This window comes from Budorcas taxicolor, chromosome 19 (assembly GCF_023091745.1).
Source record: "Budorcas taxicolor isolate Tak-1 chromosome 19, Takin1.1, whole genome shotgun sequence".
Taxonomy (NCBI): domain Eukaryota; kingdom Metazoa; phylum Chordata; class Mammalia; order Artiodactyla; family Bovidae; genus Budorcas; species Budorcas taxicolor.
In genome coordinates this window covers 49,725,813-49,740,498 of record NC_068928.1, presented here as the reverse complement: position 1 = coordinate 49,740,498, position 14,686 = coordinate 49,725,813, and the positions used below count along the sequence as shown (strand labels likewise).

Here is a 14,686-nt window from a genome sequence, read left to right as displayed (position 1 = left end):
TCCGTGGCTCCCCCCACCGCAGGGCATCCTCGCCCCCTCTCCAGCCGCCCCCCTCCCCCGGGTTATTAATATCCGGGCCGGGCGCAGGGCCGCCGCGCATTCCCAGCTGGCAGCCGGGCAGGTGGCGCCGGCGACAGGGGCCTGGGCGCAGAGCGCGGCTCCCCGGGCGAGACCAGCGGGCGGGCTCCCCTCCACCACGCGCCCCTGGGAGCCCCCACGTCCTCTGCGCGCCCCTACCGGGTAGAGCCCTCGGAAAGGTTCCCGTGCAGCGCCGAGTGTTTGGAGACGCTTAGCGACTAAGCGCCCGTCCAGAGCACGACCCCAGGGGGCTCGGCGCCCGCACCTGACGGCCCGGTGACGGAGGTGGGCGCAGGCACAGCGAGGGTGCGGGGCGGGAGAAGGGGCCGGGACCCTCCCGGGGGCGGGGCGCCCTCCCCGCTGGCCCGCACAATCCTCGGCAGGATCGCTCGGCCACGAGGCCCTCCCAGCGAACCCCCGGGAGATGCGCGGCGCTTTGGAGGGTGGAGAGGGTGAGGTGTGCGCGGTGGGCTCGGCGGCTGTTTCGCGTCCCTCCTGGGAGGTCCTCTGCCGGGTTCGCGGCAGCCGCTGCGGGAGGGCTCTGGAACCCGGACCCACTGGGGGCTGCGGCCGCGGAGGGCGCCTCGGGCCGGTAGGAAGGACCCCAGCTTCCCTCGTCAGACCCGAGGCTGAGCCAAGTCCCACGGGCAGGGGGCCTAGGACAGCGTCTCTGCACCCAGCTTGCCCTTCTGCACCGAGGGCTCAGTTGGACGCCCCGAGTTTATCCATATTAGTGCGAACGCTGTACCTGTAGAGGGAAAAAACCGGGAACCAGCTTTATCCGGCCACATTATCCCTGGATGTGGCGAGACTGGGCGATAAAGGGGCCTCTCCTCTCATTCAGGTATTCAAGTTTTAGGTCTTTTTTTTCTCATGAGGGTAATTTTCATACAGTAAGCACGGGTCATGAGTGTGCAACTCCAGGAGTTTTTACATGTCCGTAGTCGCTAAGTCGCGACTGACTCTTTGGGACCCCATGGAATGCATAGCCCGCCAGACTCCTCTGTCCATGGGGAGAATACTGGAGTGAGTTGCCATGCCCTCCTTCAGGGGATTTTCCCAACCCAGGGATCAAACCCAGGCCTCCCGCACTGCAGGCGGATTCTTAACCATCTGAGCCACCAGAACACCTGTGTAACCAGCGCCACATGAGGACGTAGCAAAAGTCCATTCCCCGGAGTGCTCTCGGGCGCCCCCTACCAGTTGACACCCTCTTCAACCACTCATAGAGGTTTTGCCTTTTCCCCAGCTTCATTCAGGTAAAGGGAATTATAGTGTGTACTCATCGCGTGTGGTTGCTGTTTCAGGGCCCCACCCCCAACCCACTCAACAGAGCATATTTGAGTTTCATCAAGTTGTTCAATAATTTCATTTTCTTCATCGCCTTGGAGCATTTTTATTGGGGGGGGGGGTGGGTCACAGTTTCTTTATCCACACTACTATTCATGGACGTTTGGGTGGTTTCCAGCTTCTGACTGCTATGAACGTTCTCACTCTTGCTTTTTGCGGCCATTTGCCGTCTATGGGGTCGCGCAGAGTCGGACACGACTGAAGTGACTTAGTAGTAGTAGTACCACTAATTTTTCTTGGCATATATCTAGGAGAAGAATTGCTGGATGAGAGGACAGACGTGTGTCCAACTTTGCTGAGGGTGCCAGATTGTTCGCCACAAGCGGCTGCACTGTTCTTGTCCTCTACTAGCAGTTCAGGAGTTCCTTTCCTTCATGTCTTCCCAGCAGTTTGACGGATTTCCTGTTGAAATTTTGTCTTTTTTTTCCCTTCTTTCAGTTGAGTCATTGGTCTTTGTTGATTTGTAGTTCTTTCACATATTTTGATTACTAGTTCTTTCTCTGATATGTGTCTTCTGATCATCTTTTCCCAGTCCATGGTTTACATCTTTTACTCTTTCAGTGAAGTTCTTAATTTTCATGAAATCCAATTGGTGGGTCTTTTACTGCAAGTATTTTTTGCCTTTTTTTTTTTTTTTTTTGAGAAATCTTTGTTTACCCACAGTCGTGCAGATATTCTCCTATATCTCTTCCAAAGCTTGATTAATTGATTTAATCTATTACATACAGGTACACAGTCCACCTTGAATTGTTTTCTTGTGTGGTAGGAGACAGGAATCAGGTTTATTTCCCCCATGTGAATAAAGGAAGATTATGAGGGCTTTCCCCTCTTTATCTAACATATTTTCCTATTTGAACTTTAAAGTCGGCAGATATTACTTTTGCAATCTGAACAAAATGTATTTTTTAAAAACATACAGGAGATGTATATGGGGAGGAAGACACAGGGGTCAGCCTGGCTTCCCTGCCCTTCACGGATGAGGAAGTGAGAAGGCCTAGTGAGAACTCCTGGTTCATCCAGGAGTGAACCATCCTGGTTCATGCCTGCTGTGCTCTGATTTTCAGGAAAGGCCATCGAGCTGAGAGGCCTTTGAACTTGCACTGTGGCCCATGGTGGGAATGCTACTGGGGCATGCATGGGGAGCAACTGGTCTAGGTGGTTCTCTGGTCCCCCTGGATAGCTGGGGAACTGAGGCAGGGTGTTAGAGTTCTGCACGGAGAGTCCCCAAGGGGGCGTCACAGTTGGTGAGCACTGTCCCTGTGCAGGCCTCCCCAGCCTGGTGGGGACTGTGGCTTCTTATGGCCTCTTGGGAGTGAGAAGGGGTGCCTGACCTGCATCTTTAATGAGCATCCTCTCCCGCAGGAAAGGTTGTTGCCCACAGATGCCCCCTGTCTACCTAAAGAAGCAGCAGGCCCGAGCCAGAAGCCCAGTGTGAAGTGGCAGAGATGGCGCTGAGCCCAGAGCCATCAAGCAGGATCCCGGTGCCAGCTACAATGGGCAGCGCCATGCCCGAGCTGCCTGGTGCCCCCAACGCATCCCTCAACAGCTCATTGGCTAGCCCGACGGAGCCCAACTCCCTGGAGGACCTGGTGGCCACGAGCACTATTGGAGTGGTGCTCTCAGCCATGGGCGTGGTGGGCATGGCAGGCAACGTGTACACGCTGACGGTCATGTGCCGCTTCCTGTACACCTCTGCCTCCATGTACGTCTACGTCATCAACTTGGCGCTGGCGGATCTCCTCTACCTGCTCAGCATCCCCTTCATAGTAGCTACCTACATCACCAAGAGGTGGCACTTCGGTGACGTGGGCTGCCGCGTCCTCTTCAGCCTGGACTTCCTGACCATGCACGCCAGCATCTTCACCCTGACCCTCATGAGCAGGGAGCGCTACGCCGCCGTGGTGAGGCCCCTGGACACAGTGCAGCGTTCCAAGGGCTACCGCAAGGTCCTGGCACTGGGCACGTGGCTGCTGGCACTGCTGCTGACACTGCCCATGATGCTGGCCATCCGGCTGGTCCGCAGGGGCCACAAGAGCCTCTGCCTGCCAGCCTGGGGCCAGCGCACCCACCGCGCCTACCTGACGCTGCTCTTCGGGACCAGCATCGTGGGGCCCGGCGTGATCATCGGACTGCTCTACGTCCGCCTGGCCCGGGCCTACTGGTTCTCACAGCGGGCCTCCTTCACGCAGACGCGACGGCTGCCCAACCCCAGGGTGCTCTATCTCATCCTGGGGATTGTGCTGCTCTTCTGGGCCTGCTTCCTACCCTTCTGGCTGTGGCAGCTCCTTGCCCAGTACCGCGGGGGCCCACCGCTCGCTCCCCGCTCTGCCCGCATTGTCAACTACCTGACCACTTGCCTCACCTATGGCAACAGCTGTGTGAACCCCTTCCTCTACACGCTGCTCACCAAGAACTACCGTGACTACCGCCAACGCTCGCTCCACAGCAGGGGCACCGGTGGGCCTGTGGGTGTCCGCAGCTTCCCGCAGGGCCACACCCGCTGCCAGCGCGGCTCAGGTCGCTCCATGTCCTCCAGCAGCCAGCAGGCCACTGAGACCATCGCACTGTCCCAGGTGGTCCCCGGGAGTCTCTGCGTCTGAGAGTCCCCAGCCTCCCTGTAGGCCCTGGGGGTAGGCTGTGGGGAGTGGCCCCTGGAGCCCAGGCCCCTCCTGGACCACCCTCCCCACTGTCTGCCGCCCTTCCCCAGTCCTCTTCCAGAAAGCTCCTGGCTATCCCTCACCCCTCACTCACTTCAGCTCCATCAGAGCAGCTACTTTCCTCATAATGCCCAGAAGTGCTCCCTACCCTGTCCATCTGTGAGGGTCTGCAGGAGGCTCGGGCCCAGGGCCAGCTCCTAAAGACCGTGGTGAGTGGAGTCTTCACCAGCCCCCTGCAGACATGAGTGCATACCTGACGCACGACAGGGTACACTGTGGCAGGTGACACCGTGTCGCCACACAAGCTGCCTGCGTGGGACCCTCCTGGCACAAGCGCGGCCCCGGTGGCACCCATTTCTCCCAACTGCCATGTGGTTCCATCCCTCACAGCTTCAGCACCTGGAACAATAAACGCTGAGCTCCCTGAGCCTTGTTTGCCACAGCAGTGTGGGTGGGGTGTCCAGGGAGGCAGGACCCCCAGGACGTCCTCCTGCACTTGGAGGAACCCATCTGCCTGACCAGGGAGGGGACACGTCTCGCCATTCGGCCTTCCTGACATGATGAGTGGGTGCCATCCAGCCTGAGCTAGGCCCTGGGTGTGGGGCCTGAGACCCTGGGGCGAGTGAGGCAGGGAGCCCCCAGCCTCAACCTGCTCAGGGAGGATGGCTGGCTGGGACATCACTCTAGGGCAGGAACTTGGAGCTCAAACTAAAACCATGAGCCAGAATTACCCTCCCATTTGCAGCTCACCTGCCTCTCCCTCCCCAGACCTTGGGGGGATGGGGGGGAGTGGATCATATACAACGCATGTAGGGGATTATCTCATGCCGCCTGTGTACAGCATCCCAGTTGGACCTCCTATGGACACCAAGACCATCAGGCCCTGCCCACAGAGAGCCCACTCACAGGGAAAGGTTTTGGACCTACCCCAACCCCTATCCCACACTCCGGCGACCAGTTCACACTGTGCCCCTAATTCACATTCCACATCTGGGCCCCAGCCACGGCTGCACACACATCAGACTCAAGGCCTTGACTGAATCCTAATGTGTGGGCAGGTGGAGATCTGGCCCCTAAGTATGGAGTGTGAGGCTACTGGCCCCACTTGGGACCCCCAATGTTTTGGGAAGAAAACAGCCCAAAGTTTGTACCTTGATCAAGGCCCCATGTCTCTGTTTCCTGAATCCTGATTCCAGGATGCACCCAGAAGGCCCCAGACTTGGAAAACAGAAACCCTCCCCTACCCCGAGTGTCCCTGCAATCCCCACTCATCTGCACACATGAAGGTGTTCTTTGCACTATTTCTTGGCATGATACTGAAGAACTTACATTTTTGGCCCCAAATTTAAGACCTGAGTACCCTCGTTAATGCTCCCAGGTGGGCTGGCTGAGCTTCTACTGCCAGGCCTGGGACAGCTGCGGGGGCTGTCTTCCCACTTCCCACTTAGAAGTGCCCCCACCCTCCTGCCAGCCTCTGGGGAGCCTCATGATAAAACCCTGAGTGTTTCAGAGTGCTTAAAAATGTCCAGCAGGCTCTCATGCCTATGTACTCACGCACACAGCCACGTGGAGACTCCTACTGGCCTACTACGGCTTGGCCAACCTCCCTGGACCCACCGCCCACAGCCCCTCCCTCTCCCCTCACCACAGGCCCCCAGGACTCACCAGTCAGGGACCGGTGATTTATGGAGGCCTAGTCTGGCTCAAGACCCACAGTCATCAGCCCATCAGGCACGGTGCCTGGCCCTTGGCAAGCCGGAGAGCAGAGAGCCCTGGGGTGAGGGGCCAACTGGGGTGAGCTTGTGTGTGGCTAGAATAGGGCTCTAGAATAGCAGGTCAGGGCTCCTGTTCAAATGCTACAGCTTTATAGGGGGAGTTTCACACGATAAAACTCATCCACTGAAAGTACAAGTAATGATTTTCAGTGAAAGGACAGAGTCATGTAACCAACATCCCAGTTCAGTCTCGGGGCATCTGTCAGGCCGGGTGTGCGTGCTCAGCCACGTCTGACTGTTTGTGACCCCATTGGACTGTAGAGCCCGCCAGGCTCCTCTGTCCTGTCAGGCAGGGAGCTCCAAAGAAATCAACCAATAGGGCAGACGTATAAATATTAAAAGGTTCTTCAAAGGAATTGGCATAGTGATTAAGGGACTGGCATGTCTGGGATCCATTGGCGGGTGGGGCAGCAGGCTGGCGGGCTGGAAACTCACGGAGAAGACGCTGCAGCCTTGGGGCAGAATTCCTTCTTTCCCAGAAACCTCCGTTTTTGCTGGAAGACCTTTAAGCGCCTGGAGGAGCCCCACCCACCATGTTCCGGGAACAGACGCCCTTCTGTAGTGTGGGCAGAGCTGAATGTGCCCCCGTGGATGAACACGTGTTAGTTGTGGGCATTTGAGGTGCTTCCACCTTTTCCCTAAATGAACAGGGCCACCGTGACCACCTGTGGGGCCACGTGTCTGCCACCCCTCCAGCCGCCCTGCGTGAGGGCTCCTGGTCTCCTGGCTTCTCCATCCTGCCCACCCTGCCCTTGCTCTGGGCAGGCACCGTTTTACGACAAAAGAGCAGCTGTTCTGGGTAAACTCGGATTCAAAACAGGTGGCTCTGTGATGGCGACCGTCTCTCAGAGTCACGTGTCTGCAGGGCTGGGGCCCTAGGCCTCGCTCAATGGGTGGTGGCAGGCTGGTGGGGGCAGGGGCACCCCCCTTCCCATCCGCATCACCTTGGCTTCCAACAGGAGTGAGTCCAGGCTTCCTTACCTCCAGCTCTGTCCCAGGAACCTGGGGCATCCCCACCTGGTAACGTGTACCGAGGGAGGGGCAGCCGGCAGGGCCCCTCAGGAGAAGGGGACATCATCATGGCCACCTTCACTGTGGACTGTCCTGGTTCTACAGGTCAGCTGAACCCTTATGACCAGTTTCCCATGTCCCCAGAAAGGCACTAGATAGGTCACCACCCGATCCCCACGACCTGGGGAAGGCCCTGACCAGGTCTCCTGTCCCCTGTCCCCAGGAAGACACTGACAGGCACATCCACAGGCCTCACATCCTGCTGGGAGGATGGGGCTTCTCCAAGTGCCGAGTATTTTCCAATAGTTCAGAGGCAGCGAGGAGGGCTTCAAACCCGGGGTTTGCTCTGCAAATTGCCTTGTGTTACCTGGAGCTTAAGACCATAGGGCTTTGCTGGAGATCTGCTGGTGTGGACACCATGGGAAGCAGTGCGGATGCCATGGGACCAGGTCATAGGGAACACAGCCAGGGAAGCCCCAAAGGGATGTTCACCTCTGGGCGCTGGCGCCCTCTGACCTTAACCCCCACACACCCCAACCACAGTTGAGGCCTGTGGTGAGGGGCCTTGTCCTGGGGTGGGCTGCTCCCTGACTGCCTCCTGTCCCTTCCCTGCCTGCCCCAGAATCTCAGGCCCCCACAGGTGCCACTGGGCCTGGGCCTCTGCTCAGGCATCCTTCCCCCATTGTCAGGGTCCCCAGTGACCCAACAGTCTGCACTGGACGTCCTGGGTGACAGCCTCTGCTCCTCCTGAGCAGGGGACCACCAGGCTGTGCACAGAGCTGCTTTATACAAGCAACTGGGGAGGGAGGGAGCGGGACACAGACCACCACTCCAGAAAATGGTGACAGTGTCCCTCTCCACTCTACAAGCATCAGCTCAGCAAACTGAGCTCCTGAAACCAGGTGGAGGTCTCCCCTGGGGCCTCCGCCCTGCTGGGCAGAGGGGCCAGTAGGGGGTGTGGAAAATGGGGGAGGGAGAGAGGGAGGAGCAAAGGGGAGGGGTGAGGGAAGAGAGGAGGAGGGGATGGGGGAGAGAGGAGTGGGAGGGGGTGGGAAGTGAGTAGGCAGGATGGGAGGTGCAGCGGGAGCTCCTCTCCCACAGCACAGGATGTCAGGAGCTAAGAGGAGCTGCTGTCTGAGTCCAGCCCGGGCCTCCAGGGCAGCAGTGGTTAGCAGTGGGGATGAGCAGGCTGTCGACTGTCTGATGGATGAGCATTCAGGCTGAAGGTCACTCAGGGTGATGGATGAGGTCTCAGCATTTAAATGCCAGCCACCCAACCTCCAGACTTGCAGATGAAGAGGCCAGGCCAAGGCCAGGCTCAGCCCACGGTGCTCCTGACAGCTTACAAGGCACCACTGCACTGACTTGGGTCCCTGACCACTGCCCAGGGCCACCCCCAGCCCCGACCCTGCATTGGGGGAACGAATTTCTTTTCAGAGAAGATTGCTGGGATCCCTCTGTGAGACACTAACTGTGCTCCAATGGAATGTTTTATGAATATGGATTTTGTTCCAGCAGGGTTCCCATGAATCTGGGTTAATAGGGTACAGGCTGGATGGGGAGGTCTTTGCTGGGGTTGGTGCATGAAGCTCATTTAGAAGACCTTGGGCACAGAGCCATGGGGACTGGGTGCCCAACTGCATGAGGGCCAGGCCTATGGGTATGTCTCCCCATCCCGTCCTCACCCCCTGCACCCTCTACCCTGAGTTTTCCCACCCCACTCCCCTCAGTTCCTATAGCAAAAACAAGGAGTGGGGACAGTGATCAGGCAGGCTGTGGGGCCTGCGACTAGGACAGTGGTGGCCGGCACCCACTGGGGAATGAATGAGTGTATGAATGGACAAACTGTGTCCCTCTACTGGGGACCTGCTGCCCTCTCATATTCTGTCGTCTGTCTTCCTGGAGATGGTGGAGGGGGGAAGGAACTAGGGGCGGATGAGTGCACAGCCGAGTTCACAGCCAAGCTCACAGGAGGCAGAGGCATCCAGGAGCCTGGTGGTGGAGCCCCGGGGTGATGGATTTACCAGGTGCAGGCACATTCCTGCCCCGCAGGCCGGACAGTTTCCAAGAGGCTCAGCCTTGGCAGGGATTTGGTTGCTGACCCGAGGTCTTTTTCAGACCCAGGAGAGTGGCCTGTCCCAGACCACAGACTTGTGCCCTGAGTCCCTCCCTCCAATCTCCCGTGGGTCCCCGGGGTAGGAGGCGGAGAGAGCCCAGCTCTTGCACCAGCACACAGAGCGCTCAAGTCACTGGGCTGCACGCCCAAGACTGCCGCACTTGGTGTAAATTTCTCATCAACAAAGAAACACACACAGTGCAAAGTTTCCGCTACTCCTAATTTTTTCAGGAACTCATTCTTTGGGAATTGGATTGCACCTACAACCAGTAGACACCGCTGTTTACCTGCCCAGGGAGCTCTCTCTGCTTTTGTAGACCATCCTTATCAAATGGAGTTCGGGGGTGGGCAGTACCAGCGACAGTAGCCCTGCCTGGTAGGGTAGCCCAGCCAATTTGTAGAGACCTGAACTCTGACCTGATTCCAGGCCTGAACACACCCACCTGAAGGGCCAGGCTTGGGGGGCAGGATGCTGGGGCTCCTTTCCACCCTGGAGAAAGCCCTCGGCTCACAGGCACCTCCACTTACATACCCACCAGGCAAGAGAGAGGAGGGAGCTCAGCCAGCAGAAGGTGGGAGCCCCCACCCCAGGCAGGGGGTGGGGATGGCCAGAGTCTAGCCTGGGCCCTATACACCCACAGGCCACCAAACTGGGAATCGGAGAGCCCCGGGGCCACCTGCAGGAGCAGGTTTTTCCATTGGAATTCCAGACAGATGACGCTCTGAGCAGGAAGACCGAGAGGCTGCCAACAGCCAGCAGCCAAGAGCACCAGACTCCTGCCTTTCCCAGGCTGGCCGAGGGCCCAACCCCACTCAGGGGGTGGGGTGGGGGGTTCTCCTGGGCCCAAGCGAGGAGAGCCCCATCCCCTGAGCTGCCCAGGGCGGGCCCCCAGGCGGGACGGCTCTGTCCTGCCACCTTTCCCCTCCTGGAGCTGTGGAGACGGAGGCATGGTGGGCCTGAGTGCTGAGTGGGATCAGAGCCAGGAGGCAGCTGGGTGTTCGGCGGCCCAGGAACTCCAGTCCACCCCCCCTCTGCCCTTCCTCCATGCGCAAATTCCCTGGCCCCCCAGGAGGGCCCCTCAGCGAGCTCACCATTGGGTCATTTTTTTTTTTACAAAATTCTCTTTATTCCCACTTCAGTGCTGAGGAACCAGGCCACGCCGGATCCACAAGGAGCCAGGAGCACCCATCCTCGGCTCGGTGGGTCTATTCCCCTTTGCCCTTCATGGCCTGAGGCACCCCACAGTGTGATTGAAAGCCCAGAGCCTGATCTCAACCCAAAACTGTGTGTCAGTGTGAAATACTGAGGCTGCCTGGGCATCAGAGTTGGCTGCCCCGCGCCAAGATTCTTCCCCAGGGCTGCGGCAAGTCGAGGCCAGGCCTGGGGCCTGATGGGGGATGGGGAACCTCCATTTCTGCCCTTGGTCTCCCATTGTTCCCCACTCCTCCCCCCATGCTGCATCCTCCCCAAGCCGCAGCAGCTGGCAGAGCTAGGATGGACCATGTGTGCCCCACGATACGCCCCGCTGGGCGGTGGGCAGCTGAAGCCCGGGAGACGTGGCCAGGAGGTAGTCCCGGTGCGTGAATTACAGGGACGAGGGAGGTGCTGAAGGAGTAACATGAGCCCGTGTGCCCACCTGTGATGGACATGGGAGGGCTGCCTGAGCTGACAGTGAAGTTGGGGCGCCAGCTGGGGTCTCCTGGGCAGGACCTGAACCTGGCTGAGGGGTCCAGATCCCCCTCTGAGGGGTCTGTGCCTGAAGCCCAGCCCCAGGGGGCAAGACCCAGGCACCCTGGATGCAAGGCCTCAGCGAGGGTTCCGAGGAGCTGGTGGGCATGGAGGATGGGGGGTCCCCAGGAAACAGCGACCCCACCCCCACCCTGCACTGTCCTCAGAGACACAGGCACAGGAGAACACGTGATAGGGCCCACACGGGGTCTCATTGACAAGACGGCTCATTATGTCAACCTCGCAAACAAGGAATAAATCACAGTGATCCGTGAGACTGACCAAATTGCCCAAACGGCATCCTGTTATCTCACTGGCACCTATCTTCTCAAAGCTGCGAGATCACCAGATTCCAGACCTCCAGCTACGTGACCATCCCTTCAGAGAATTTTTCACTGGTGGGGTATAAGAAGGACTCTGTCAGAAAGAGAGAACACTGGTTCTCCTAAAGAGCCAGTCACCCTCTCTTTTCTCTCTAATAAATTTCCTTTTCTTGCCTGACTACCCCGCTCACTCTTTTTCTCTGCACTCACCTTACAACACCCACTGCTCGGCCCCTACTCCCTGCCACATCGCCCTCACCCCACAAACCTTGCTAGTGCCTCGGAGTCCCTACAGGGCAGAGAGAGGGGCAGGTTTGGCTACATGGGGTGGGCAGCGAGGGCGTTGAGGGGCCAGGGACTCTGGGAGCGGGCAGCAGGTGTAAGCACATGGCCCACTTTTCCTGGGAAGGAGGTCTTGGTCCAGGACCCACCTTGGGTGTGCAGAGATCCTGGACAGTGTCTACCCACCTCCCCTTCCTCTCCTCTCCCTCCTCCTCCTCCTCCCTGTTCACCAGAATTTTTCAGGAATGAGGTCCTTCCTGAGTGCCCCGAAGCTGTCTGTTCTTTATCAAGGGGAATGAGAGGAGATGAGTAAGTGCCCCCCATGTCTAGGAAACCCAGGGACAGTTGGCAGGGGCAAGGGGCTCAAGCTGGGCACCTGGCCAGGTGTGTGGCCACAGCAAGATTCCAAGCCCCTGCCTTCTGGGTCCACTGGGATGGAGGGTAGTAGCCATGACTCCCAAGCTGCAGGTGGAACTGGTGTCCCTGATGGCCTCAGGAAGGGGGGCTGACCTGCACCCCCAGCTCCACTGGGATCTGCTTGGCCTCAAAGGTGCTGAGATAGAAGGAACATCAAGGTGGGGCCACAGATCTGCAGGAGACAGAACACAGCCATCCACCCTGGTCCAGACTCTTCCCACTACTCTGCAGGGCACGGTGTGCTGGCCAGCACGGGGGGTTCAGGCCCCCAGGGGTGAACAGTTACAGATGGGTAACTAGGGGGCGGGGGGCGCTGGGATGGTAGATGCCTGGAGGGTCTCTTCCGGAGAGGAATGGGGGCACTACACTTCTCCTGAAACTCAAGATCAAGATAAGAAACTGGTATTTACATGTCAGTGTGTCCAAGGAGACCCCGAGATGGGTTGGATGTGGACTGAGGATGTCTCCCTCTTCCCCGGGGCCACCAGGAGTCTCCAGCCTGGAGTTTCACTGAGGTCTGGTTCACTGGTATTCTCCCCTGCTTGGCCTCAATCTGCTATTCCATCTCATCTGCTTTACTGCTTTGTAATTTGTCGATGTGTCTCAGATTGTACACATGCTAGGGGATAAAATCTTGCTGCCCCCACCTGCTGCCCCTCCCCTTCCACCCCAGCCCCTCCTTTCCAGGCTGAGCACCGCCAGGGCCCAGAGTTTGGTGTGACTGGCTTGGTTTCTGGAAGATGCTGCGTCACTGGGGACTCACATCACTAGAGTCTTAGGTCCTTGGTCTCCCAGTCTCAGGGATGAGCAGAAGTGTCCCCACACCCCTCCTCCCTGTGAAAACCTCTAGAATGTGTGGGAGGCCCTGAGATGCTGTGACTTCGGAAGGCAAATGAGCCAGTACCCAGTGGGCAGGGCAGAGATGCCACCAATTAGGGAGCTGGCAGTGGGGACCACTTCCCTAGATGGCATGAGCAAACCCTCAGCACAGCCCATAAGGCCCACCCAAGGCCCCACAGTGCAAGCCCACAAGGTGCCTGGGAGTTGGTGCTGCCTGGAGGCTGAGGGCTGGTGGGGACTGGGGCGGCTTGGTCCCATTCTCATGTGAACACCGTGTTGGAGAGGAGAAAAGGGAAGCGAAGTGGCTCCAGGATTAGAAGATCCAGACTGAGAACGAGCATGGATCCCAAGACCCTTCAAGGCGCTTCCAGTTATAATTCGAAAGGGAACAAACAGACTGGTGTTTTGCTCTGGATCAGCCCTGAGATGGGGTGGACAGCTGTGGAGATTTCTGCAAATCCTCCATCCCTCCAGTAACAGCCCTATGGCCCCTGCAACAACCCCCTGAAGCCACCGTCCCCTGCTCTGCAGCCCCTGCCCACGGGCCTCACACAAATCATGGGGGTGGCACAGCCACGTCCTTCCTGCCTGCTCATGCTGATGCCTGGTCCTGCCATCTGTTGCTGCTGAGCACCTTCTAAGCCTCCCCAAATCCCAAGACCCTCCTCCTCCCAAGCTGCCCTGAGGCCCGGGCACCACTGCGCTGGACAAGGCATCAGCTGCACCTGCCCACCTGGTAAGAAGGCAGAGGCCTGGCACAGCAGAGGTGCCAGGCTGTGAGCGGCAAAGCCAGCCTCAAGGTGGACACAACTGACCCCACCCTCCCTGCTCTGGCCGAGCCCAACTCTCGCACAATTGGTGGGGCCACACCTGCTCTGGATGCCCTCCCTGGCACACTGCGGCCACTTCTGCAATTTCTTGCCCTTTTCTCCTGTGCAGGGCAGGAAAGGTAACTTGCAGCCTGAGGGAGGAAGGCCAGCTCAGGTACCATCCCACTGGGTCAGCTCCTGACCTGATGTTTTGGCTTCAACTCTCAGGGGGGCTCAGCCGTGTTCAGGCCTGGCCCTGGTGGCTGGCTCGCCAGCAGAGCCGGAGCGGCAAGCCCTTCTTTCCAGCAGTGAGACCAACGCTCACTTTCTTTGATTCAGACACTAAACACTTTTTTAATAGGAAATAAGTCACTCAGCAGAGGGTATATCAGGACCCTCACTTCTCCCTGGAACAGACCACGTCCACCCTTGGTCAGGACCTCCCTGCAGGACTGAGGAGTTCACGAGGCCCCAGGTGAGCACTGCTGGGGGCCACCCAGCACGTGCACATACATCTCCAGGGCTTACACACTTTTTCTTTAAATGAAGGACATTCTTGTTTTCGCCCAAATCTTTCTTTCTTTGTCCAAGAACCTCTGTGATGAGTATGAAGAGGATAAGTAGCAAAGACTGTCAATGAAAACCAGTTATCTTAGTTATTTCTAACACACTTCAACCACAACTAAACCATCAGACCCACGCCCGCCCCACCACCACCGCCCTGAGATGTAGCAAGTGGCCATGTGGGCCATGGAACACCCAGGGATGTCTGTGCATCCTCAGATTGAGGGTACAGCGTCACTCAGATAACTCAAAAGTTATAGAACAAAAAGAGGCCCGCACTGGGCTTTCCTATCAGAGTTCACAGCATCCCATTCTGAGACCAGAGCAACCAACCTCTGAAAAGCCAAAATGGGAGAAATCAGAGGACAACCCAGACGGGAGGAGATAGCTTTTCCTGCACAGACTGAGGCCTCTGGTCCAACCTAGAGACAGTGTGTCCAAGCATTGTGACCCTAAGGTCACCCCGGTCTGCCACCCGGAGCCTGGCCTTCATCCTTCCCAGACCTGCCCAAAGTCCTTTAGAAATAGGAACCACGATCCAGGCTTCTGTGGTGATGGAGGACCCACCACCCCATAACCTGTCGTCATGATCCAGAAGGGAGCACACGTCTTCGTCTGCACGTGAGAGCTAGGCCCCACAGCGCTGAGACATACACATCATCGCCCGCCGGCAGGAGGGACTCCCGGCAGACCAAGGTGCAGACCCAAGGGTCCCAGCTTCCAGACCCTCACTGA

At 58.1% G+C, this 14,686-nt stretch overlaps 1 protein-coding gene across 1 annotated transcript; it reads left to right on the top strand.

Moving 5' to 3' along the window:
- Positions 1–2,873: 2,873 nt before the first annotated feature.
- UTS2R (urotensin 2 receptor) lies at positions 2,874–4,028 on the top strand. Its single transcript, XM_052658857.1, has one exon. It carries the CDS (start codon positions 2,874–2,876, stop codon positions 4,026–4,028), a length of 1,155 nt encoding a protein of 384 aa, XP_052514817.1.
- Positions 4,029–14,686: the final 10,658 nt, after the last annotated feature.

Bases quoted from the DNA above. Each gene is read 5' to 3' on its own strand.
- UTS2R (XM_052658857.1), top strand. From the start codon at position 2,874: ATGGCGCTGAGCCCAGAGCCATCAAGCAGGATCCCGGTGCCAGCTACA.